This window comes from Typopeltis vanoorti, chromosome 14 (assembly GCF_054136105.1).
Source record: "Typopeltis vanoorti isolate ZY-2024b chromosome 14, IOZ_Tvanoo_1.0, whole genome shotgun sequence".
NCBI classification, from domain to species: Eukaryota; Metazoa; Arthropoda; class Arachnida; order Uropygi; family Thelyphonidae; genus Typopeltis; species Typopeltis vanoorti.
The window spans coordinates 70440001-70466797 of NC_143562.1; the positions used below are offsets into that span (position 1 = coordinate 70440001).

At 33.9% G+C, this 26797-nt stretch overlaps 1 protein-coding gene across 1 annotated transcript; it reads right to left on the reverse strand.

The window, feature by feature from the left end:
• Window positions 1-4769: 4769 nt before the first annotated feature.
• On the reverse strand, window positions 4770-25716 carry LOC150099591 (uncharacterized). The gene is made up of 6 exons (XM_090404124.1): window positions 25449-25716; window positions 22423-22478; window positions 13399-13506; window positions 10831-10866; window positions 5889-5930; window positions 4770-4969 (listed from the first exon to the last, which is right to left on the reverse strand). The coding sequence occupies exons 1-6, from the start codon at window positions 25555-25557 to the stop codon at window positions 4916-4918; spliced, it is 405 nt and encodes a 134-aa protein (XP_090260250.1). The 5' UTR covers window positions 25558-25716; the 3' UTR covers window positions 4770-4915.
• Between the last annotated feature and the right edge of the window lie 1081 nt (window positions 25717-26797).

The following is a 26797-nucleotide window of genomic DNA, read 5'->3' on the forward strand; positions in this document are numbered from 1 at the left end:
GACTTAAGAGAAAGATTCCTACCCGGTTGTTGCAGTAGGTGGAAGTTAAATCAAAGAATAGCAATTTATGTAGTACGCTTTCGGTGCATTTTAAGAAACAATGCGCTTGAATCATCAGGAGGAATTTCGCATGATTTTTAAGCATTGTCATGTCACGTATATAACGTTGGGTGATGTAGGGTAAGGCACTAGTCATGGATATCGGAATTTATGATTATGATCATTAACTCAATAACTTGTTAGCCTATAGGAAATGGTGAAGTCGACTGTTGATGACTTTATTATTTTGGAGTGGATTGAAAAAATGGCTATTGTTCGGATGGTAGCAGAGTTATCTTGTTTAAGTTAAGGGATATTACATCCCATATAGTTTCTTAGCCGAATAAGAAACTCAAAGAGTTTCATGCCGAATATAGTAGAAACTACATAAAGTTCGGCGATTCCAAGCGTAAGCAAATACCTGGAAACTGCAGCACTGATCCCAAAGGGTAGTGCAAGCTGGGGCAACTCGTGGTAGAAGTGGAGTAAGCTCCGATCACTATTCTTGATATTTGCCCATAATGTGATTTGCCCATAATGCAAGTTATCTCTTTTTTTGGAATACGTTGGATATCTTGCTTCGCATTCATTGTGATATATGCCAGCTGAGTACAAATGCATACAGAAAGGAGATAGCTTTGAGTACCAGGTTTGATTATAACAGGATAGACCTCATCTGTACTGGAAGACTTTCTAGTTTATTGTACATTATTATTGTTCTTCTGTCTTCATTTTTACTGAAAATCACAAGAAAGAGGGGATGTGTGTTGTGTTACAATTATGGCAAGAGGAATTAGACTTGGTCATTTATGTAAGAATGGAAGAGAAAAGTAATGCCAGGTGGAAAGCTTTATTGATGGCCATTTCTTTTGGATATAAGTAGTGCATCATTTGCATACATCTTGATTTAAATAATAATATATTAAAATTGTAAGTGTTGAAATGAAACTGAATATCGGTTTTCGTAATACATAGTTTATTAAGCACGTCTATAAAGATGTTAGTAGTTGGATGCATATGCATCAAATGGAAGGGAAAACGGTCACCAAATATAGCGGCCTAAAGGCAATGCACAATATCTTCACAATAAATTGTATTAAATGTATAGATTCCGAATAGGATCCAGAATATTTCCATTCAGTGGTGTGAAAATCTCCCTTCATTCTGGAGTACACAGAGACATAGAACGGAAGAGAAAGAGAGAGAGAGAGAGAGGGGGGGGGATTCTCAGCTTATCGATACTGATGTGTTGCTGTTCCACTGGATATATTTTGAACTCGGTTTTTCATGGCGAAAATGACACAAAAATAATTTCGATTTTTTTTCTAGGAAAAGTAGAGGGGCAGAGTGTCAATAACTGAGAGAGAAAATGTATTCAAGTAAGTAAAATATCATAAAAATATCCCCTTCTACAAAAGCTAGCTGAAATATCACCCAATTCTGCTGCTGTATTAAAATCAAAGAGATTTGAGATAAGCAAGTTCAGTCCAGTTTTATATATAAGATATTAAAGGAAAGTCATTAATAATTTTCGGTTACATACTGTTCATCATATTTTATGAAAAATTGAGTTGAGTATGGTCTTTTATGAATGTAGTGTAAGAATATAATAACGATCCCAGGAGTTGATAAGTCTATAACCTCCAGAACCTGCCCAGATTGACATTGATAACCTATACGTTTAGAACAACCGTCCGACTAAATGTATACTTTATGTCGTCTCCTGGCCACTTTGAGGGATAAATAATCTTGTTTAATAAGACCATTTCATTATGAAACCTACTAACTCAACTTCAATAGAGAAATCCCGATAAAGTTTCTTAGCGTCGTATACGGGATCCTCATCAGGTCGTTCCATTGAAAGGATTTAGTCGAGTGGGCACCCTAGGCTCTTAATAGAATATGATTGTTTTTAATATGAACCCAGTCCATGTCATATTACAAATCTATGGTATATTGATAATAATATCTTGAAAAGGGGCAAGAGTTAAATCATATGAGGGTTTCATGGAGCCGACGTCTTTAATCTGCCACCTGAAAACTTCGAAATACAATATTTTGGGATTGGAAGCAAGTTTGTTGGATAGAAAGCAGCTACGATATTCCCAAGTCGAAAAGACCAAGATGCTTTTGATGAATTCAGTTCTTTTTCTGTGTAAGGGTTCTTTTAAAATTATGGGAGTATTGACCATTGTTGAGAATCACGGTTAGATAATAATATGGAAAGACTAAGTAATAAAAAATAATATATCCTAACTATGCGCACCGCACGAGTGTTGTGTCAAATCCTTTCCTCCTCATCAGCTGTTATCTTCAATGCTATGTGATGCTCCTGGCTGATCGTTTGAAGTACATTCTCCCGTTTTCATTCTTCTAAAGCATCTTCTAACCATCATGATATTTGCACCATTCACACTGCGTGATTCTTGATGAATTTCCATAGGTTAGTGTTCTGGGATGACAAAGAAATTATTTGGAATCACGGGCACACATCTCTCACAGATTTTCTTCATCATCTCAACATCCAACATCCTAATATAAAATTTACTGCTGATCTAGAAAATAATAACTCCTTAGCTTTCCTGGATGTCATGCTCTGAAGCTCTGACGAAGCTCTGAAAGATTAAAAATCTCTATGTTCAGAAAACCTACTCATGCTAATAGATGTCTGCATAATCTTTCTCATTATTTTCCACCATAAAAACTTGGAACTATATCTACCTTAGGACACAGAGCAAACTCTCTCTTGAATGAACAAGATGAACTACAAAAAGAAATAAATCACCTCACTCTTATCTTTAAACAAAATGGATACTCTGAAAAAAAGATTAAGAAATTTCTTCTGGATCCTCCTAGGCAGTGTACAACAGAAACTATTAATTTTAAAGGTAGCATCTCCATTCCATACATTAGCACAGTCTCTAAAAATTAGCTAAAGTCCTTATAAATATAATATCAGGACGTTCTTCACCATACTTCCTAAAATCCGTTCTCTAATCAGTCATCCAAAACCTGCTAATCACAACCTAAAATATCCAGGTGTATATAAATTATGGTGCGATTGCAATATCCCTTATTTCGGACAAACTAACAAATCTATTGAACAATGTATAGAAGAGTATAAGAGAAACATCTCTTACACAAGATCTCATGCAACTGCGTTATCCAATCATGTTCTTTTTTCAAATAATCCTAATGATGATCAACAAAGCCACTCCGTTTGCTGGGATAGATCAGAAAATGTCTTTCACTGTGATGATGAGTTTGAGATGAAAATTGTAGAATCAAGGGAAATCCTGCTGAACCCTGTCCACTTAAACAACAATTTGAGTTATAACATCCCAGATAGCCATGCTGCAGTTATTCAATATTGGCGTTCACGTGAGTCTGCACGCATACTCGCAATAAACAATGGCACGCCTGTTAGAACAATTTGAAAAAATACAACGTTTTTTATGTATCAATTATGTGTGGCAATTTTTACCTGTAATTTCCAGTTTGTTTAGATACTTCAATGTTTATTACTATCCTTGTCCTTTAAGAATACCTGAGGAAGGCTGTTATAAGCCGAAACTAGTTGTATTATTCTTATTAAAATCTTTATAAGTTATCTCGGTTTTCAGTCATTAAATCTATGTTTTTAAAATGTTTCACAACAACCGAGTAAAAGCCGATCATTATATATATATATATATATATATATATATAGTATATATATATATATATATATATATATATATATAATAATATATATATAGTAAAAAATATATATGCTTTTTTTTAAAATACTCAGTTAATGCCTTATAGAGAAAATGCAAGGCTGATTTAGTTCCTTTTGGAAATTGAGTAAGCAGTTGAGGCCGGGTAGCTCAGTAGAAATGGCGATTGTAATCCTCAACGCTGAGTCGCCAGAAAAATAGCCTGTGTTTGTTCGATTATATTCGTCGACGAGAGAAACTTTTTCTAAGCATTTATTTGACCGGTTCTCAATTTAGTCCATCTGTGCACGGGCAATGTTAGTTGATTAAATTTAAATCATTTTGAATATTTTATAGATCATATTTTATTCTTCTCAGCTGTCAGAAATATAGCTGCATTGTTCGCGTCAGATATTTTACCATCATTACAGATTTTGTTCATTAAATTTGAAAATATCTGATTTTGTGTATATTTACTTTTTCACAGTTTTTCTTCATCTCTTTTCATGTTTATTATAAATCTTCTATAATGTTATATCTTTGAAGAATATTATATTTTTGTTAATTACCATTAACAAAAGATAATTGTCATTATAGATTTCTTATAATGATAACATGCCCAATTGTAAAGGGGTTATTTCTGTGTGTGCGTGTGTGTTTATAAATTATGCTAGATTTCCTGAAACGCAATCTTCTCTGCCCTTTTTTGCTATTTATTTTCCTTTTTTGCCAACATTATGTTTTTTCTTCTAATTTTGCTGAAATAAATAAGTCTGTTCAGAAATTTCTTTACTTCCTTTTATTTACGAATGTTAGTGATTATTTCTTTGATGACCAAGGTGATCAAATTGAAATTCTCTAGTTATTGTTAAATAAATTTAATTGGGATATTTCACCTTTCACACTGAAACCAACTTATTGAGAAGTTAGTATTCATAATTAGAACAATCTTGAATACTCGCAAAAGTGGATATTAGATATTGAAACATAGGAAAAAAGCCAGTAATTCCTATAAAATAAGTGTCCTGTGAATATATTATTAATGCAACCATTTTTATTATAATTTCATTGACACTGTTAAAAGTTTAGAAAGAGAGGCACAAATAAAATCTGCATCGAGGCTTTTGATGCATATATAGAATGTCCATATGCTCTTGATTCCTTCACTTGAATTCATTTCACTGTGTATTATATCCTGGAGAATGGCCATAGAGCAGGGAATTGGTGCAATTCTGAAAAAAATAAAATAAAACTAAGGATATAAAATGCGAATAAATGAAATACATTTCAACACATTTAAATAGATGAATATCATGTTAAGAAGAAAGAAACAGCCAAGCAAATAAACGTACATTAAGAGAAATAAATAGAAAAGAGAGACAGACAGACAGACAGAGAAATGACTTTTTTCTCTTTCCTTGAGACAGTTTTATATATTTTTTTTAAATTTAGAAAAAAATTCATATTTTTTTCGATTTTCAATTTCGAAATATATTCACAATAAATAACATTTAAGTGCCAATTTATACATCAATAAATAAGTAACGAATTATTGAATATAACTCTCTGAAATCTAAAATAAAGAAATAAAGAAAAATAATTCTTAGTAAATTCCCACGAAAGGGGCAATAATCTTTAAATGCATTCTAGAGTCTCCTGAGTTGAAGATCATTTTTAAAAATTGCTATTCAAAATGATTGATGATAAATAAATATAAGCATATTTTAAATCTCAATAGGAGATAGAATTAATTAATGAAGAAATTTATTAAGCAGCTTCATAATAGTCATTCTGTTTTAGTACTGACTAACAAGCAATTTGTATTATTTTAGGGAGGAATAACTTACGTAGAAATAAGAAGAAAACTGACAATTTTGTTATATATTATTTTCCTAATATTATTTAATTAACTAAATTGAATCGTTTTACCACTAAACCGTTAAACAATTTTATTCAGCACTAAAGTGTTAAATAAAAAGAGACAGATTATATTGCATAAAGTGTTAGCGTAACATTCTGCTAAAAAGTTGGAAAAAATTGGCCTGGTTAAGGATTTGTGTATCTTTAAATTCCGTTTATTTCTTAACTCTCTGTTTAAGAAAACCAGAGATAAAGGTGTACAAATTGTTTAATTAGGTGATAATCACTTACTATTAATGCCGGTTGAGGTACTTCTTGTCTCACTGCAGGATCCTGAAATATCAACAAAGATTTTATTTAAAATAGTGAATGGTTATTTTTAAAACGAAGTAATCTTATAATAAAAGAATGGAATTAACGTAATTTTTATCATGGAATTTCAGAAACAATATTAAGATGCAACATAAAAGACTGCGGTACTAATATTTATATTAAAATACGCCTTATCATTAAAGTAGCATAAATAGGTAAGCCTAAACCCACAAATCTCAATCCATTATCACATCAGCATCCTATATCTCCTTATCCTTAATTATTATTCTTAAGCAATGGATATATTTATGACCAGTGAACTTATATTTCTTTTTGGAAAGAAGTTATTTTGGTAACGTTAGGTAATCTTTTTCTCTTTTCATTAAGATATTTTAATTTGCAGTGTATAACAAAATTTTCACGACTGGACCTGTGCTTGTAAAATGGCCATTGTCATCCCAGATATTTGCTGAGCCGGTACGAAAATCCGTTTCCTTTAGTAGACTTCTAGTCCTTCCCTTAATGGGGAAGGACTAGAGGTCTACTCTCCAATAGTTATCCAGTTTGAGTACGGTATTTTATTAGCAACTTAAATTAACTCCATGATAGTGTGAAATTCGATGCAGCGAAAATTTTCAATGCCCTTTGCATTGATTTTACAGAGGTCACATCTAGAAAGCTTACAAAAAGAATTTTGTTTGTTACTGTAAATATAATGCTAAAGTCTATGTATAGAGCCCAAAGGGAATTAGCTTGCTTACTTGTATAAACAAAAAGATCTCTATATGTTAAAGCTAAGGGCAAAGCCTATGCCACCGGAATGTTATTTGATGTTAGTGCTCTAGTTGAAGTGTAAGACAACTCCTTTGTTTACAAGCTCAGTCTAAGACCACCTTCAAGGTCAGTGATAAAAGTGGCGTGAATCAAACATAGTTCCACAGAAAACGGATTAAAGACAACTACCGTGTTTGAGTAAAACTTTAGTTTAATATAAACTAAAATCCACTTTCGACGTTTCGACCTTTATATCTAGGTCATCTTCTGGAGCATATGCACTATATACAGAAAACAAGCTGCACTGCAATCTACATGGTTTGTTAAAGTTGCTGACCAACTGTTGCAACAATTGGCGAAAAAAATAATTAAAATAAAAAATAAAAATAAAATTATACATCAACGCTAGAGTCCTATTATTACATTCAAATTACATTGGGAGAAACAACAAGTATATATATATATATATATATATATATATATATCTTAAATTTTCTTTCATACCAGATTTTTGTATGGTGTAAAGAGCGGGTACTTTTTCAGTCGATTTGGTGTAAGGTGTTGAGAGCGTGATCTGAGAGGCCTGCTTCACCAAAATGGTTATAATGTGTCTTATGTGTTCTTTCTTACGAATAGGGATTGAACGTCCTGTTTCACTAATGTATGGTAAGTTACAGGTGCAGTGGATGCAATAAACTCCAGGATGCGCTAATGGGAAGAGAGGATCCTTAGAGGAGATGAATATGTTTTTAAGTTTAGTAGGTGGTTTAGAGGTGGCATTGTGGCTATAACAGTGTAGGATTCTGTTGATTTTTTCCGATAATCCTTTAATGTATGGGATGGCTTTACTGTAGTCTAGATTTCTTTTTGTTGATGTTTTATGAGGTATTTTATTGATAGTATTTTTGTTATAGCCATTATTTATGTATGTGTCGCTGATGATTTTTAGTTCCTGTGTGTGTGTCGGTTTGCGGTAGACCGTGAAGGATAGACTGCCTGAAGGAAGACATGTGACCAGTGTATCTAGGAACAGGGGAGTTCTGAATTTCAAGTTCGATGGTAAATTGTTTGTTGTTTGCATGTTGTTTATTCAGGTGGCTAAGGAATGTGTTTAGCGTTCGTCGCCCATGCGGCCAGATAACGAACACATCGTCAACGTATCAAAGCCACAGTGTAGGTTTTAGAGTGGCGGAATCAAGAGCGCTTTGTTCAGCAGTTTCCATAAGGAAGTTAGCGATTGGGGGATTTTTTCGCCAGAGGTCAGGCCAATAATTGTTATAACGGTTGGTCAGTATCTTTAACAAACCATGTAGATTGTAGTGTAGCTTGTTTTCTGTATATAGCGCATATGCTCCAGAAGATGACCTTGATATAAAGGTCGAAACGTCGAAAAGTGGATTTTTGTTAATAAATAAATCTACAGATTTATTTATTAATAAATTGGTTACTAATTAGGAAAAAAAGAATTTTTTTTTTATTTTGCATAGGCAGAACCCCCCACTTAAAATTTCACCGGCCGCCACTGATCAAGAGAATCACGACGAAGTGTTTGTGGGGGTATCAATTCTTAACCCAGGGTTCCGTGGAAGGATAAATATAAGGCATGGATCTTCAACCAGCGAAATCGACATTTTTTCGGCTAGGACACACGGAAGTCAGAAGGAGAAAAAGATGAGAAGGAGGTCGATCCACCGCAAGTCGTCCAGATCAAAAATGATGGCTACCAGAAGGTGATTAGCCACAGAGGATGTATCCGAGTCGGACCCAATGCTTTGCCGATCAGACAAATCTGCATATGCTCAGACCGTAGGATCCCTTCGCCCGAGCTCCAAGATGCCGGGAAATCGAGTTCCAGATCCTGTGAACCATTCTGAATGAGACGCTGGTGCTCTGCGAACCTCTAAGAAAAAAAAAATCCAAAACCCGAGACGGAAAAGGAAACTAAGGGCTCGGAGACGAACATTGAAGAGGATCACTAAAGGGATAAATAACTCGTCTGAGTTATTTGTTATTTGTTATTTCGTATGTGATGTAAGAGAACTATCTTAAAGGGACTACTAAGTTTATAGTGCTAAGAAAGATATAGTCTGAAAGTAATTACTGCGAATTTATGGTTGGAATTATTAGGTGTATAGACCAAAGCATAGCAAATTCCTAAGAAGTAATTGGGCTAAAAGTTTAATTGATAATTGTAAGCAATTCTAAAGATTTATGTTGCATAACTGCAGAAAATTACTATAGAGATTCTGTTCTAAAATGGTTTGCTTAAAATAGGAGTTATAAATTTTGTTGCAGTGATTTTGTGAGATATGTTACATTATTTGTGGGAGTTTGCTGTAGAAGTTTGTGATATAGAGCAAAGCTTAAATTAAAGATACAAGAAGCAATCTCCCTATTGCATGAATTGTGTATTCGGTTTTAGTATTTAATAAACATGCTTGTTATTTATATTCAATGAGTGCTGCCTGATCTTTAACGTACAATGCACTGTTTCCAAATAAAATGCATCCTGTGAGCGGGGAGTTAAATGGTAGATAAGATAAGGAGCGCATAAAAAGCCACGACTATAATTTAATTAGGAGAGGATTTGTATTAGATAAGGATCTACTGGAAGTACTACTATTTCATAATCCACGACGGACCACTAGAGCACTAGAAATTTGTTAACGAAAACAAATTTCTAGCGCTCTCAGGTATAACAATATAGAGTTACAGAAGGTACAGAAAGAGAAAACAAGATTGATTCAGAAGGGAATTAGATACATAGAAAGGGATGATATAGATCGTTCTGCGATCTATACCATCCCTTTCTAGAAATATAAATCTTCTGTAACAGACAGGAATCTGTCTGTTATAGAAGAGATTATAAAACGACTTATTAATTATGAAGTTGTGTTAGTCGGTCTCATACAGAGGGGCAAGAATTTTTTTTTCAACCCAGAAACTCCGATTTCTCATCACACAGAAGTGACAAATACACCAAGTTTGGTTGTTTTGCGAATACTCACAACTTAACCATAATGCTCTGTGAAGATTGGAATAACCCACTTCGAGAACATTAGTTAGGTTGCACAATACGAAGTTATTTGACTATTATAGACGATTGAGACTCAGAAGTTGCCTGACTAATGCTTATGCTAAGGCAGTCAGTGTTATCTGCATTATGTACTATTTAAGAGTATTGCAAGTTCTCTTTCTAACGAATTTCCTGGAGAGAATTAACCATATTAGGTTCGTATGAGGCAGGAGAAGGAACTTAGAATCCTAGATGAGAACTTAAGTCTTTCAATCGAACCAAACCGCATAGTCGGTAACAACTGACCAATCGATGCACGCGCGCACACACACACACACACACACACACACCATGTGTGTGTGAGTGTGTGTGTGTGTGTGTGTATCATACCTAATGCAAAAATATTTCCTCTCTCCAATAGGTGCGCCTATTACTTTTAAATTGAACTAGTTACAAGAAATATTACCTATCATAGACAAGAAACAATCTGCAGATCTCCACTCGCACTGTCATAATGATTATATATTGCTACGGTTCTGTATCACATTGTTTAATTAACAAATTAGGTTAAAAACGAGCTGTAGAAATAACAATAATCAATCTATATCTCTAAGATTGCATTCTTCACCTTTTATATACCAATTCCATGCCAAGTAAGTGCTTCCTTCTTTCTTTTCAGTTTCTTTTCTAAAAGGCTGTAATACATGTTTCTCTCTTATCATTTTTAAGCAACTGAAATTTATTATTTTATCAATACCGATGTTTATTGTGAAGCGAATAAATATTTATTTTTATTCGCTTTACATATTTACACATTTTTACTGCTAGCAAAAATGTGTGTACGTGTTCCCCCGTGTGTGTGTGTGTGTGTGTGTGTGTGTGTGTGTGTGTGTGTGTGTGTGTGTGTGTGTGTGTGTGTGTGTGTGTGTGTGTGTGTGTGTGTGTGTGTGTGTGTGTGGAAAACATTTGGATATATTACGAATCATGTCATCAGTACACAAAATTATAGATCATCAGAAATTATGTGCAAACAAATCTAGTGTATGTTTTAAGGCATTATTCTCAAAGAATGGACACATATTTGAACTTAAATAGAAAATTTCATTGTTCTTAAGAAATGGATATACTTACAAGTTTTTCATATTTATCTTTTGCGCACAGGTCAATCTGCAATTATATGAAAATAATCATCTCTTGTATATTTTTGCGATTATGAATATATTAATAATATATTTATTATTAATTATGCACTTATTATTATCTATTATATGTATACACAACACCACACACACACACACACACACACACACACACACACACACACACACACACATGTATATGTGTGTGTGTGTGTGTGTGTGTGTGTGGTTTTGCACAATCATGGGAAGTTATGAACACTACGAAATTGCAATTTCATTAGTACACCCTATATGTATGTATATAAAAATATTATATTATATTATATTATATTATATTATATTATATTATATTATATTATATATAATTTCCCCACACGGGGAAATATATATATATATTTCCCCGGGTGGTAGCCTGGATAAGAATAGTTCCACTGCAGCCTATGCATGTCGTACGAGGCGACTATGGGTGCCCAGAGGGTAATGGATGACAGTGCTGTAGCCAATGAAGTTTTAACTGAGGCTCGGCTATTGCTATTACCCTGCTGTTATGATCACAGCTGATATAGCTCAATAATAATACCCCATCCATAGATTTTCTCAATCTGATGACGGGATAAAGAGTCAAGGACCCAGTCCATCTATCCCCCCAACATTAAAAAAAAAAAAAAAAAAAAAAAAAAAATATATATATATATATATATATATATATATATATATAAAGTAAATATTTCTCTATATTATTCAGAGAGGTGGACTGATGGATCTTCATACCCAGGGAAGGATCAGAGACCAGGTTGGAATACAAAACATTAAAAAAAAAAATCTACATTCCAATTAAATACAAATAGAATGCAACACGGCAAACCTAGTGTGCGGCGATAAATGCCACAAATAATTAAATAATAAATAAATGCTAGTGTGATAAACGCAAGATATTTATCACCAGTTTCGGCTGTTTCTCGCTCATATCTCGACTTTTATAAATAACTACCAGCATTTTCATGGAATCCATATTCATGATTTGAAAAGGAAAAAAAAGAAAAACGCGGAAAGATTTTATATACTCTAAACTCAAAACGGTATCTAACTTATACCATAACAGTCCTGTGGCACGTAAAGTGATCTTTTTAGATTTTTTATTATATGCATTTATTTTTACACAGTTAGAAATTCCTGATCTAAAGAAAAACATGACAAATTTTAGATAGCCAATTAAGGTTCTAATACAATTGGCAGGGGTTTCACACCAGATGATGAAATTCATCCCCTATCTAAAACTAATCCTAAGCATTCATGATACAGCATGATTTAAAACCAAAGTCTATTCTCTATTCTTTCTTTGAAACCTGGGTTACGTAATTTTACTTATATCTCCAAAACTTCATTATATACCACTAACCATTTGTGTATCCCCTCCTCTGACTAGGGAAAGAGAGGGACGTTATCCACACCTTCCTATATATTAACCTTCCTATAAAATAGTTGTACCTCCAAATACGTTTTTTAGTAGAAATCATTACAATCATTGTATTTAAAACAAGAAAATATGTGCACATCATCCTACTTAATTATTAAAAGGTGTTGTATACACGAATGAACATTGGTTGTAGAGAGAAAATGATGATTAATTCTTCTAGCACAGAAGACCTTGTACAATTAGTCTTTTATACTCCTAAAGAAAAACGAATTATTGAATTAATGTTTATACATATATTTATATATATATATTTTTTTTGGGGGGGGGGATAGACGAATAGCTACCATATCCGGGATGCAATATCCATAAAGTTAGGTTTTCAGGAGAACGATTCACAGGCTACCATCTTTTCAAACACCTGACTTATTTCTTGACATTTTTTTCCAAATAATGTGAGACTGTTCGGGATATATATATGTGTAACAAAAATTTCGTTTATAGCGACGTCTGTACAGAAATTCTTTGATGAGATGAATATTGAAGAACTCCATAGGGTTGCACTGAATCCTGTGCAACCCCACTGAACAGCTTACGAATGAATTAGAAAGTCGAATGTGAACTAACCCATAGATCGATCTTAGTGACCAATCTCAAACTTCACCAATGTTCTTCTGAAAGAATGGAAGGGAACTGCCGCATCAAATAATCAAAATCTAGTAAAAAAACGTCGCAAAGGATTGAATTCTGTTATAGCAGCAAAATAGCGGACCTACACCATATTAGTGGTTTTCTTATTAGGGTGTGAAGTGTGGTGAGCAAGGTTCCAGATATTTTTGTTCAGTTAGTGTATATCGATGGCACTTTATAAAGAGAGGAGAAAGGGATGTCTATAATTCGAAAACTATTACATTTCAATATTAAATATTACTTTTCCCTTCATACTAAAGCATGCGTTGTTGTATTTGTTTATGAATAAAACTGTATACAGATCATTATAGTTATGTGAGATAAAATGGTTATTAGAAGCTTTGAAGAATATTTCCTTTTGTCAGGTTACATTGCTCAGTTATTTTCAGTTCACTCGATTAATCGAAATTTGGTTTTATATAAATATCAAGTCAATCAACGCAAAACCATCCTTACTTGTTCATGCACTCCTTGTTCATCGCACATGGTACGCACATAATCGACCATTGGATCCTCACTGTTGGGAATGTGTTCCTGAATGCATAAGTCCAACATATCCCGAATCTAAAGAAAAATAAAATAAAATACCAATGCAACATTAACTTAATACTAATCTTAAATACTTAGTTAAATATAACATCTGAGGAACAGTTTACAAAATATTAAACCGCACTACATGGTACAAAGGAAATTAGGATAATTTCAAAAAATGAAAAATGAAGCTAAACGCATGAAACCTAATAGCAAAGTGGGTATATAGTCTGGAAATGAATGACATCTGTAAGTTATATACAGGATGATTGGACGCCGGTGCCATAAAATTAAAAATATATATATTGCAATAAAATTCGCATTTCCGAGATAGAGCCATTGGCTGGGCAGCCGCTAAAAAATTGCACTTTTGATAAACAGTAAAGGTGCAGAATTAATCATAACTCACTTGGTAAATGGAAAATAATAATTAGGAAAAAATGCAGCATACACGTACTTCACAACATTCAGAACGGGTTCTTCTGCCAGCTGCTGGAACTCACCCGTGATAATTACTATCACCTTTTATTTTGGGCTAAACAGAAGGTCCTAGTAACTGACTCCATAGTTAACTTTCCATGCGTTGATGGAAAATTGTTGCTGATATCTTCATTCAATAACTGCATTTGGATTATTAATTGCTCGCATGTGAGTGTTGCGATAATTATAAATACCATTTCAATTGAACATCGCCTTTTCTATGTAGAGCAGACAACAGAGTAATTTCATCCCACCTGCAATGTTGCAGAAAATAATGACAAAATAACAAATTACGATAATGATTGTTTTGGTGCATGTGATATTGCAAGCGATATTGATTGGTTATTCCAATCACGTGATTAACCTAGCTATTTCTATGTGCTTTTCATTTTGTCCGCATTCGTGCTGGTCTACAGGGCTGTTTATGTTTACTATGACATATTCTTGAAATTTGAGGTGAGCAATACACCTTCATAAATGATTATTTTTAGGTTCTTGGTCGATGCACATCCTACGTCGATTAACTCGAGTACCAGATAATCCTGCCAATCTATTTAGTCGTTTCTTAATAATCTCCCTCCACCATTTACACATAATAACTTGTACTCTACGTACCTCAGACTATAACAAATGTATATTTTGTCTCCCACACATCCTTCCAAAACATTCTTATCTTCTTGAACATATAAACTGGCATTATAATTATGACAGTTCCTTTGACCTCGGAAAAATCTATTCTTTTATCTCATGCTCAGAAAATTACCTTACTCTTCTGATCGCAAAAGCAAATTTCATAAAATATTCTCACCTTTACGAAGCGGGAATGAAGATTACTCAACAACACTCGGAAGTTGGGCTTCAAAAATAAAAATTTCACTGTCTCTTCTCTGCAGTTGTTTAGCTCGACCAACACCTATTCCAAAACATGGAAATATGCATGTATCCAACCTTTTTCAAAAACGTGTGTTAAAAGTTTGCGTTAGCTCACAGAGCTCCTGATCTCATTCCTATCAAAATAATAGATCAGTGTCATTCTTTTCCAGAGCTGCATCTCCAAATAAATGGAGATAAATATATATATATACAAATAAATAAATTCAGAGCCCTCTAGTGAGTAATGTATTGGAAGAAACACAGCAATATTCGGTAGACGTACACAGTGGAACATGGGGGAATCGATTTAACGAAAAAAAAAAAGTACCGATAGTCGCCAACAAGGGACATTTTGACGCTATTTACCGAGTAAAAGGCATTAATTTGCATTATCGCGTTTCTTGTGAGCGATCATGCAATAAAAGGAGAGCCTGTGAGATTTCTTATCATTCGTAAACGAACTGCTTTTCGATGCCTCTTACCTTACGTGAGCGTGCTTTGTTAGTCAAACTATTATCAGTGGAACAATAATGCCAGTGCTGTCTTCGTGATTTTGGCATATGAAGAATTTACGAAAAGGAGTTAGCATAACAAACTTACGAAAACTTATTCGGCAATTTGAAACTACTGGAACTCTAGCATTACAGTTAGGCAGGGGACGCAAACCAATCAATCAATCACCAACAGGTTGAACAAGTTGCAACTGCTATTGTAGAACAGGAGATGACGAATGTGTAGGGTACCAGCAGTGCACGAGCAATATCCCGGCAAACTGATATCGCATACACAACGGTGTGGAAAATCCTACATCAGATGTTGAAGTTTTACCCCTATAAAATCAGTCATGTTCAAGAATTGCGGCCTTTGAGATTCTTAGCGCGCATGGAAGTGGTTGATGCATGGAGGTGGCAGATTTTATGAAGTGACGAAGCGCAATTTTATTTGAACGGCGATATTAACACACGCAACTGTCGCATTTGGGCTGCAACTAATCCGCACGTGTGTCTGCAGATGCCTATCCACTCGCCCAAAGTCACAGTGTGGTGCGGTTTTACGGCATCTTTTATCATCAGTCCATACTTTTACGAGGAAAATCGCCAAAATCGCCAGTGACCTGTTCCGTCAATGCTAACAGGTATGCCAATATGCTACAGAACTTTGTGGTTCCACAACTGCAGCAAAGAGGATGTCTCGATTCGACCATCTTCATGCAGGATGGTGCATCACCCCACATCGGACTTCAGGTACAGAGTGTTTTGCGACATTTCTCTGACAGAAGAATCATTAGTCGTGCATTTGCAACATATCGGAAAATGTGGTGCACCGTATGCAGTTCCTGGAACATCAGAATGGTGTTCATATTGAACCTCGTTTCTAATTAACATTAAACGTCATGAAATTGATGTGTGCTGTCTCTCATTTGCCATTTAGTCATTCATTAGTCACACCTACTAAAATATATTTGGCAGCGCCAAAATTTCCCCTGCTGGCGACTTTTGATCCTTTTTTTTCGTTAAATCGAATCCCCATATTCCACTGTATACGTCTACCGAATATTGGTGTGTTTCGTCCAATACATTACTCGCTAGAGGGCTCTGAAAACTTGACGTTATTTTATAATCACCCTGTATATATTTTCAGAATTCATTTTACTCGGTAGGAATATTATGAACAAGCTTTAATGACTAATACCGAGATATAAAAAGATGACATTATATATTTAAAAAGCTACTACTACTACTACTACTACAGTAGTTTCGTTGAATTGGTCAACATCTTCGGGTATCACAATCAAAGAAATATATAAAGAATTACAGAGACTTAAAATTGTAATAACAGAACAAGTACAAAATGACAGTATCGTGTTTGAAAACAAAATCGAGCTTGAGTTTCAAACAAACATATACTACGCGCTGTCACGAGTGCGCCAATACTGAACACAGGCAACGTGTGCGTCAGAGAGATTGAAACTTAGGCTGCTGTTGATATGACAAGAATCTGGAGAAATTTCTCTAAATTCGAAAATCTTTCGAATAATATTTTCTCTCTCCCTCTCTCTCTCTCTCTCTCTCTCTCTCTCTCTCTCTCTCACACACACACACACACACACACACACACACATATATATATATATATGTATATATATATGTATATATATATATATATATATATATGTATATACATCCTCAAGGCTCACCTTTCCTAAATTGGAATGGGTTGTGAGGGCAGCAACTGCAAGACGAACTTCCAATGGTGACGATCGGAGAAGTAACGTTTGAGTATTCAGGGTTTCCCGAATCGCTCTCTCTCGAGTCTTATCAGCCCCCACCCCTCGAAGGAACCTCATTTCAGCCGCTTGGATTCTTGTCCGCATTCTTTCAGTCATTACCCAACTCTCATGACCATAGGTGAGGATAGGGACATAGACTCTATTGAAGACATGTAGCTTTGCCTTATAGTGTAACTCCCGCTTCAATACTACCGAACGCCAAACTCCCGCAATCCTGCGCTTGCTGAGCCAATCCGAGTATCTATCTTACTTTCCATCGCTCGTGAATATTGATCCAAGGTATTTAAACTTCTCCACCTGTATCAAAGGGACTCCATTCATATGTAGAGTGCACTGGGATGGTTGTCATGAAACCACAAATGCTTCAGTTTTGGTGGCACTGATCTTCATTCCAGCTTCTGAATAAACAGCTACAAACCTATTCAGGTTTCGCTGGAGGTCATCTGTGGAAGAGATAAGCAGAACTAGGTCATCTGCAAAAGCAGACGTTCAATGCTACATCCTCTAATTCTGACACACTCACTGCCTCGACTGTAAAGATCAATCCAGTCCTTAAATATTATGAAAAGGAAGGGTGAAAGAACACATCCTTGGCGGAGGCCAAAGGAGACTGTGAAAGATTCAGACTTCGTGTGTGTTTATCCTGACACAGAACTCCAGGCATTTATACAGGGACTTGATGGCAGCTAATAGTTGGCCATCTACTCCATACTCCTCTATTACTTTCCAATGCTTATCCCGAGGAACTCGGTCATATGCCTTCTCCAATCCACATAACATGTGTAGACATTCTCGGCATATTTCAAAAATTACACACACACACACACACACACACACACACACACACACACACACACACACACACACACACACAACACATACACACACATAATATATATATATATATATATATTTTTTTTTTTTTTTAAATAAAATTTACTCAACTGGTATCCCCCCAATCGAATGGAAAAAAGCAATTGTGATTCCTATCTTTAAGAAAGGTAATAGAGATGACCCTAAAAACTATAGAGGTATTAGTATACTAAATTCATGTTACAAAATATACAGCAGAATCTTAAATAACAAACTAATGAAATATTCCGAAAACTTTATTCTAGAGGTACAAAATGGATTTAGAAAAGGACGATCATGTATAGACCCAGCCTTCTGCCTAAAATTAATAATAGAGAAAAGAAGAGAATATAATTTAGAAACACATATTGCATTTATTGACTTTGAAAAAGCATTTGACAAAGTTAAAAGAAACATATTATTTAACATATTAAAAGAAAGACAAATACCAAATAATATCCTAAAAGCTGTCACAAGTATATATGAAAATAATCAAATACAAATAAGATTAAATCATGAGTAATCATATACAAGAGAGATAAACCAAGGGGTCCGACGGGGATGTCCCCTCTCAGCAACTCTTTTTAATATCTACTTAAATGAAATAATAATAAAATGGAGTAAAAATTTACATCAAGGAATTAAACTTTCACCTACAGTTAACTTAAACACGCTTCTCTTTGCAGACGACCAAATTATAATTACAAATTCTGAAGATAACTTAGAGAAAGTTATTTTAAATCTAAATGAGATATCCAAAGATTATGGTATGATAATATCAACGGAAAAATCAAAAACTATGGCCTTTAAAGGACAAGATCCAGCAAGAACTAAAATAGTATTAGATAACAAGATCTTAGAACAGGTGAATTCATTTAACTACGTAGGATGTATGATCACTTATGAAAATGAAAAAGATATAAACATAAAAATTGCAAAATATTTAAGAATAACAGGTGTAATTAACTCTATATTTAAACCAAACCTAGTTCAAAAACAAACCAGGCTAAAAGTATACAATACATTAGCCCTACCGGTCTTAATGTATGGAAGCGAAATCTGGACAATAAAACAAAAAGACAAACAAAGATTAACAACAGCAGAAATGAAGTTTATGCGAAAAACTGCAAAGTATACCCTATTTGATCACAAAAGAAACGAAGATATTATGAAAGAATTAAACCAAGAACCAGTAATTGAAAAAATTAAAAAATATAAACATAGATGGATGGAACATGTTCAAAGAATGAAAACAGAAAGATTACCAAAAGAAGCCTTAAAGTACAAGCCATTAGGAAAAAGAAAACCAGGACGTCCTCTTAAACGATTCAATGATGACTTCTAAGGCCGGAACAGGCCATACTAGGCCTAAATCCTTGATACGTATGATGATGATGATGATGATGATGACATTTTATTTTTATAAAAAAATACTGAATGACTATTAACCGAAAAAAATTAAAACAAAGTTTAATAGCTCAACTAGTTTCAGCTTGTAACAGCCATCTTCAGGTGCACATTACAAAAGAAATAACCAGTAAAACAAAGAGGAAATAACTGTAAACAATACGGAAAGTTAGTGTATATGTATATTCAATTGATAGGTATTGATAGAATATAAAGTGTATATATCCTATCAATACTTATTGCTGAATTCTTATATTTGTGTAACTGCTCTAATATCTCCACTTTATACACCTGAGTTTCTTCAGAAGAGGTAGCAGTGAACTCAGTGTTTCATACACGAGGTGAAAATTTTTAGCAAAATGGGCACTCATTAGTTGAACAACACCTTCTGCATTTGCCACAATCATACCATCGGCATTCTGATGAGTTATTCTTTCATACTTGAAACATATCGAGCGAATTCCCGTGGGTTATCTTTAGCTTGCAGAGCCAGTTTCTTTTCGTCTTCAGACTTAGCCTTCCGTACAACAGATATGACTCTTCTGGCCTGCTTTAAGATTACACATCCATTTGACTCATACCCCATTTATACTTCGAACTCTTGGGACTTATAACAGGCGCTAAGAAGCCTGTATCAGGACACACCCTGATATCCTTCCTAGAAATACTCTACCCCTCCACATTCGATACCAGTTGATATTTTTGATTCTGATAGCCAGTATTTAGCAATACCTACAATCTGAGGGTACAATATACTGCCCGAGGCTACAACCTCTACACAACTGTTTCTTATATTCCTAGCATTCGTATATAGACATAATAATCTACCTAAATGTTTTTTGTGTATAATATTTTTGCAATCTACATGACACAGTTGAACTTGCAGATCTCTATCCTTCTCGAAAGCCTTATATATGTAATCTTCGTTCTACATGTTTGATGGGACTGAACCGCATGAACACAAAGACGAAATCGTTTTGTTCTCATAATCATTTCCATGAAAATTTCCCATTCCTACCATTAGCACAATTATATAACGTTATCTTACATATACTCATATTCTCACTGTTCCTCCCATTATAATTTAGTTTACTTGACTCTCTTTATTAGGTATCATACGAGTTACAGTTTTTCAAGTATAGGCCATCCTTCTTATGCAAATCTAATCTTCCCTCCAACTCACTGAGTTCATTTAATTTCATGGCATTTTTTGTTATGTTGAGCCCATACACGACAAGTTGGTTAATCAACCTATAGTATATTAGTACCGTATATGTATGGCGAATTGGGAATGGAGGATCTTGTTAACATTTGATTTAAAAGTCTACATGACACAAATCAACTTGCAGATCTCTGTCCTTCTCGAAAGCCTTATACATCTAAACTTCTTTCTACATGTTTGATGGGACTGAAACAGATGAACACAAAGTCAAAATTTTTCTCCTCTCGTAATAATTTCCATGATAATGCCTATTCTTTAGGAAACACATCAGTGAAAGACTCTTCCACAATACCTCAGATTGTTTTGTGGGTTTGGAGATATACTGTGAAGATATGTTGGGCGGCAGCTGTATGTGTTCCAACAGACTTAGTGTTGAGTGTCGAAGTATCGACACTATTTCAGATGAATGTTTGCCATGGTAATATTTATAGAATACTCAAATTGCAGAGAACAAACGTCTCTGGGAGAGTAAGATGGAAAGAGTTGGGTCATTAATCAAGATAATTGCTCTCGTATGCATTGAGTCAAGAATTTTGAGCAGTTCTTAGATCCATATTCCAAATATGAGAGAGTATTCAATAGCTAGACAGATTTGTATAAGGGTAACAGTTCAGAGATGAAGTAACATCTTGAGCGAAAGAGAAATCCTAGTTTTCTAGAAGCTGAGCATGCAATGGTTGTGATGTGTTTATGCGTGCTTATCATGAAATAAGTTTTAATATAAAACAGAAATAGACGACTATCCTTATTATTATATATTTAAAAAAAAATAAACGTGAATTAATTTCTGAATAATCGGAAATATTTCTCAGTGAGAAATAAGTAGCCTATGAGCAAAGGTTGTCGACCTTTGTTGTAGTTTGATAGTATATATCTTAGACTATATCAACACCTACTATTCAACAAACGACAATTTTTAAGAAAGGAAGTAACGCTTCCTGTCACATTACAGCGTTCAGAAATTTACTTAGAAATATGATACACCCTTTCCTCTTGAAACGCTAATGAAGCATTTCATATACGGGTGTTTAAAGAGCAATCGATGCTTCTGCGAAATTCGTTATTCCTGAGCAGGAGATTTTGTTTTCAGTTATTTAATTTATAAGGCAATTGAACTAACTCCTGGAGAATTCCCATATGAAATTCATAACCTCATCAAGCAGGAATCAATTCCCTATAATACATAAATGGAACAGGAAATTCAAGATTTTCTTTCTTGCTATAAGAATTCCTACTTTCAGAGACAGTATGGTGGAAAGAACATTGATTTCAACGCTTCCAACTTAATCTGATTTGAAAATTAAAGTTCATAACCGAAATTTTATAAAAGGTCAACGTATAACAAAAAAACGAACCAGTTGGTAATGCTGTCCTTGCCTATTCCCAAAATTGTTGTCATCAGTTACATGATGTAACACGCTACATCATGTAACTAATGAGCTGAAGACAAGCGGGTATATTAAAAGCAAAAATTATCAATCTATATTTAGAACAGATTGTACTACTTCACCAATTTATCCTTCTAATCCTGTTCAACTGGTCGTTGGGAAAATGCAATAGTTATGAAATCGATCAGAATCTGTTACTAGTAAACCTGAACGAAGTGAAGAGTTAAATATCACAGATATTTTTCGCTTAGTTAAAAAAGATAATCATCAACATGTGGGAGAAGTAAAAGAGAATCTTTTCTAGTACTTCGATATGATCGGAATTGCTGGCCATAACATCGAAATCAATTAACATTTTATGATTTTTCATAGAACAAAGTGTAACACAGATTAAAAGGATTTTAGAATTTTTTTTAGATTATTATTTAGTTACTTACCGAACCTCTCATGAGCTTGAAACACTTGGCAAGATCGTTCCTAACTTCAGCATTGCCTGAAATGATGAATTTAAAATCTTTAAACAGCATAGTGAAACGTCAACACCACATACAAAAAAATCAATAACAATTAAGTAACATATTTTCTCTGCAGCCAACAACAGACAGCTGAGGCGAATTTCTGTGTGTTTTGGAGATTTTTGAAGTGTTTGAGTAGCAGATGATGCGAAACCATTAACATGCTTAGGAAAATATGCAATTGTTATTTAATAATAATAAAAAAAATTATATGAACAGTTGGTTTTCGAGTTACATCTACTTTTACTAGATGTGACTGACCTAAAGAGAGTAATACAGTCATACAATTATAACATGAATGGTGGAACTAAATTCATATTTTAAAATATTAATATATGTAGTATAACAGGTTATTTTATACCAGTGAAAGAAATAAGTTGGTAATAAATAATTAATACTTTTTCTTTGATAAAAATTTACGAATGATAGTTTTGTTGTTAAAATTAAAATATTTCTTGAATATAGAATTGGAGTGAAAGCTTTTTTAACTGTGAAATAGAAAATGCCACCATATTACGTTCTGATATTCAAATCTTCGTTTAGGTATGAATCATATTTTTATTTCATACAGTTTAGCATAATAAAGTATATAAAAAAGCTTGTTTATTTTAACAAAAGACTTAGAAATGACAAGATTCTCCTAATCTAGACAAGGGGTTAAAGTTCGCTTGTAAAAGCAAACTTTTTCGCTAGTCCGGTTGTAAAATACGCTTAAGGAGATATATTTATTTAAAACAGAAGTACAGTGAAAAATTTTAAGCATATAAATAAATAAGAGATGAAAATTATTTATTTTATCTCCTTTTATTTTGATAATTAATAATTATTAATAATAAATTAATTTGTATCAAAAGGCCTAACATTTGTAGCACTGACTGACCTTGAAAATTGTAGTGCATTTATGCCTTATAACATTTACTCAAATTAAGTGGATATTGAATCCAACATCATTTCTTAGCCGAATAAGAAACTCATATATAGAAAATCTAATCTAAGAGTTTCATGCCGAATATAGAAAATTATAAAAGGTCTTCGAGTCCAAGCGTAAGGCAACAAGTGGTACATGCTGGGGCAACTCGTAGTAAAGGTGGAGTAAGCTCCGATCTCTGTCCTTAGTATTTTCCCATAATGTAAAACACATATCCTAGGAGATGTATACTGTTATACATTATGGGAGAAGGTCACTACCCAGAGCGATTTTGACCTTTTTTGAGGTCTCATCAGTAATTTATTAGCGCACCTTTTGGCGACTCGTACAGTAAAGATATAATCTTTGTATTATTGCAACGTTGGTATTTACATATACGTCTACCTACTCACTGATGAGACCTCAAAAAAGGTCGAAATCGGTCTCGTAGTGACCTTCTCCCATAATATATAACAGCATACATCTCCTAGGAGATGTGTTGTACATTATGGGAAAATACTAAGGACAGAGATCGGAGCTTACTCCACCTTTACTACGAGTTGCCCCAGCATGTACCACTTGTTGGTTTACGCTTGGACTCGCCAAACTTTTATAGTTTTCTATATTCAGCATAAAACTCTTAGATTAGATTTTTCTATCTAATCTAAGCGTTTCTTATTCAGCTCTTTCGGCCTCTTATGATCAGGTAAAGATTTGGCTCGTTACCTCAGCGTTATAAGATGTTACATTAGCGAAGCAAACAGAAGATATTGAGAGACTAATATCAAGAACTATGAGAAAAGCGACAGTTTTGTCTACTACCTTCAACAGGAACGAAGAGAACTTCAAACCCTTTAATTTTTAATATAACAGAAGGAAATTAAAATTGATAAGACTTCGATGCAAAGTATTTGGTACTGCATATTGAAATACAATGTAAGACATTATTCTTATCAGAAAATAAATTATTCATTTCGGGTAGTTTTATTTCCATTTCATGGCACCTGAAATGGAAATAAAATAAATTAGAATAAACGTCATATCATATGATTAAGACATATGATTAAGACAAATAGTAAAATATACGAGGGTGTAAGCTCCTGTGTAACTCATTGGAAATGGGGATTACACTCCTCCGCTCTGAACCGCTAGAAGAAAGATCAACCACTAGAATCTTCCTATAGTCTTTTTCCAAGCATTTTTTGACCGGTTCCCGAGTTATTCAATCTCTGGCACGGTAAGCGAATATTTCTCCTGGAAATTCAGGTTTTTCGTCCCGTAAACTCAGAAAAATCGATCGTCGAACCCACATTATTTTCAAATATTAAAAATATTGTGTTAGCTTTAGGTAACACGAGATGGCGGCACTTGAAAGTCTTAGCGTTGCAAATGATGCTGTTGCATCATTTGCAACCCTCTGAAAAAAAAAAAGTCTTTCCCTTGTTTCACAAATTGGTCTATTTTTGTTCTAGCAGTTTATCAGAACTTTTTAGCTCTCCTGATATACATGAAAAAAAATTTAAAAAGCATTAATGCGAATGAAATTTTAAAAAAAAATAGTTTACTAATTAGGATATCTGATTGAAATAAAAATTGAAATGGGTGAAAAGGGTTACGTTAGGATCCTAAATTCCGAATTTGTATATTAATAATCGAGAAGCATTTCAGGAATATGATACTAAATGATGTCAGGAGAAAACAAATCATAGATACCGCTCATTCTGAGAATTTCACCGTTCCTGGTGTTACCATTATTTTAATAACGATTATAGATGATTCTTACAATCTGTTGATTATATTAAATTACTTTTAATTTATCCATGAAATATTATGGAAACAGTGCATTAAAACCATTGTTTCAGTGTTGTCAAAAACGATATCTAAATTGTTCAAACGATTGAAAAAAAATATAAATTAATCAAAGTTGTGCTAACGAGGTGTAGAAATATGCTACTCTGGAGTAACAGTTTAAAAATATACCACAGTTTTATCGTTTTGAAAATTCTAAAATATCAGTAATATGTAATGATGTAAAACTTACCGCAAAATATTTGCATTGGGTTAGCTGCGCCTGATTCTTGACTCACCGATCTGTCTAAAATACAAGCCGAAGTAACAAATACCATTAACAGGGCGAAATGCATTTTCATTTAATTCCCGTAAATACAATTAGAAATTAAAAACGTTTAAATACTTTTCGTAGTAGTACTTATTAAGAAACTGTTAACTGCAAAAGAAATGGCGCGTTCTAACAAGCAATGCGCGATTATAAACCACGTCTGTTAACCTCTCAAAGGTTATCTCGGAGAACTTTCCAAGAAACCAAGACACACGCACGCACACAGATTTCATCATATACTGCATATACCAACATCAGCAGAAACAGTTACGCCACCTACCAGATAACGATTCAATGAAATATACTACCGTGTCTTAGAGGAAGTTTCAAGCTTTATTAATTTAAAAAAATAGTGAAATGATATTTTAGCATTGAATTTCTTGGAAAGAAAGCAATAATAATTTACGCAAACCGAAACGACAAGCAGGCACGTGGGTACAAGCTACAAGCATGCAAGCGTGGTTAAGTAAATTCAAAGTTATACTAGTGTGGAAATTTTTATAAACCGTTTCTTTCTCTGTTGACTGATTGCACGAAAAAAAAACAAAGACTGAACGATGAAACATTTAATTTCATTTCAGATTTTCGAACAGATATCAATGCACTTTGGAATTGGAAATTCTTAATAAAAAAGATTGTCTAAATTCATTTTTGGTCTTCTTCAGTCAGATTATATGAACTGTTTGAACAAACTATTGTTTTTACTCTCATGTCCTTTCTTGTTTGAGAGTGAGATTGATGTTACTTTGTCTTCTAACTATAACTTTTAATTCTGATCTATTCGTAAGCTTTTATGTGTTTATTATACTCAGGGGCGGCTCCTGTATAGCCACTGTGGAACTGCAGCACCGCCATTTTTCTCGATATATAAGTATATTTATTAATTTATTTATATTTGCTTGAAATATTTAATTTTATCATCGACAATCCTATACAATTCTCTTATTTTGTATAAAAAATAATAAAAATCCATCTTGTAGCACTTAGGAGGCGAAGGACGCCAGCAGCACTGTGTTGACCACACTGTCATACTGCTATACGCAAGCATATGCACGTCATAGTGAAATGCGAGCTATTAGCGCAATGCGGCACTGTCGGTCTCGCAGTTCCACTGTTCTTTATATGCAGTTCGCGCTAGTAGTAGAGTGTTCGTAATGCTTCTCGTGTTTAGTTTGTCTCTTTAAATATTTGAACATTACAATTAAAGACATAACATTTGTTATAGTTTTTATTTTAGAACATTATTTGGGGTTTATGATAATAGATTTTAT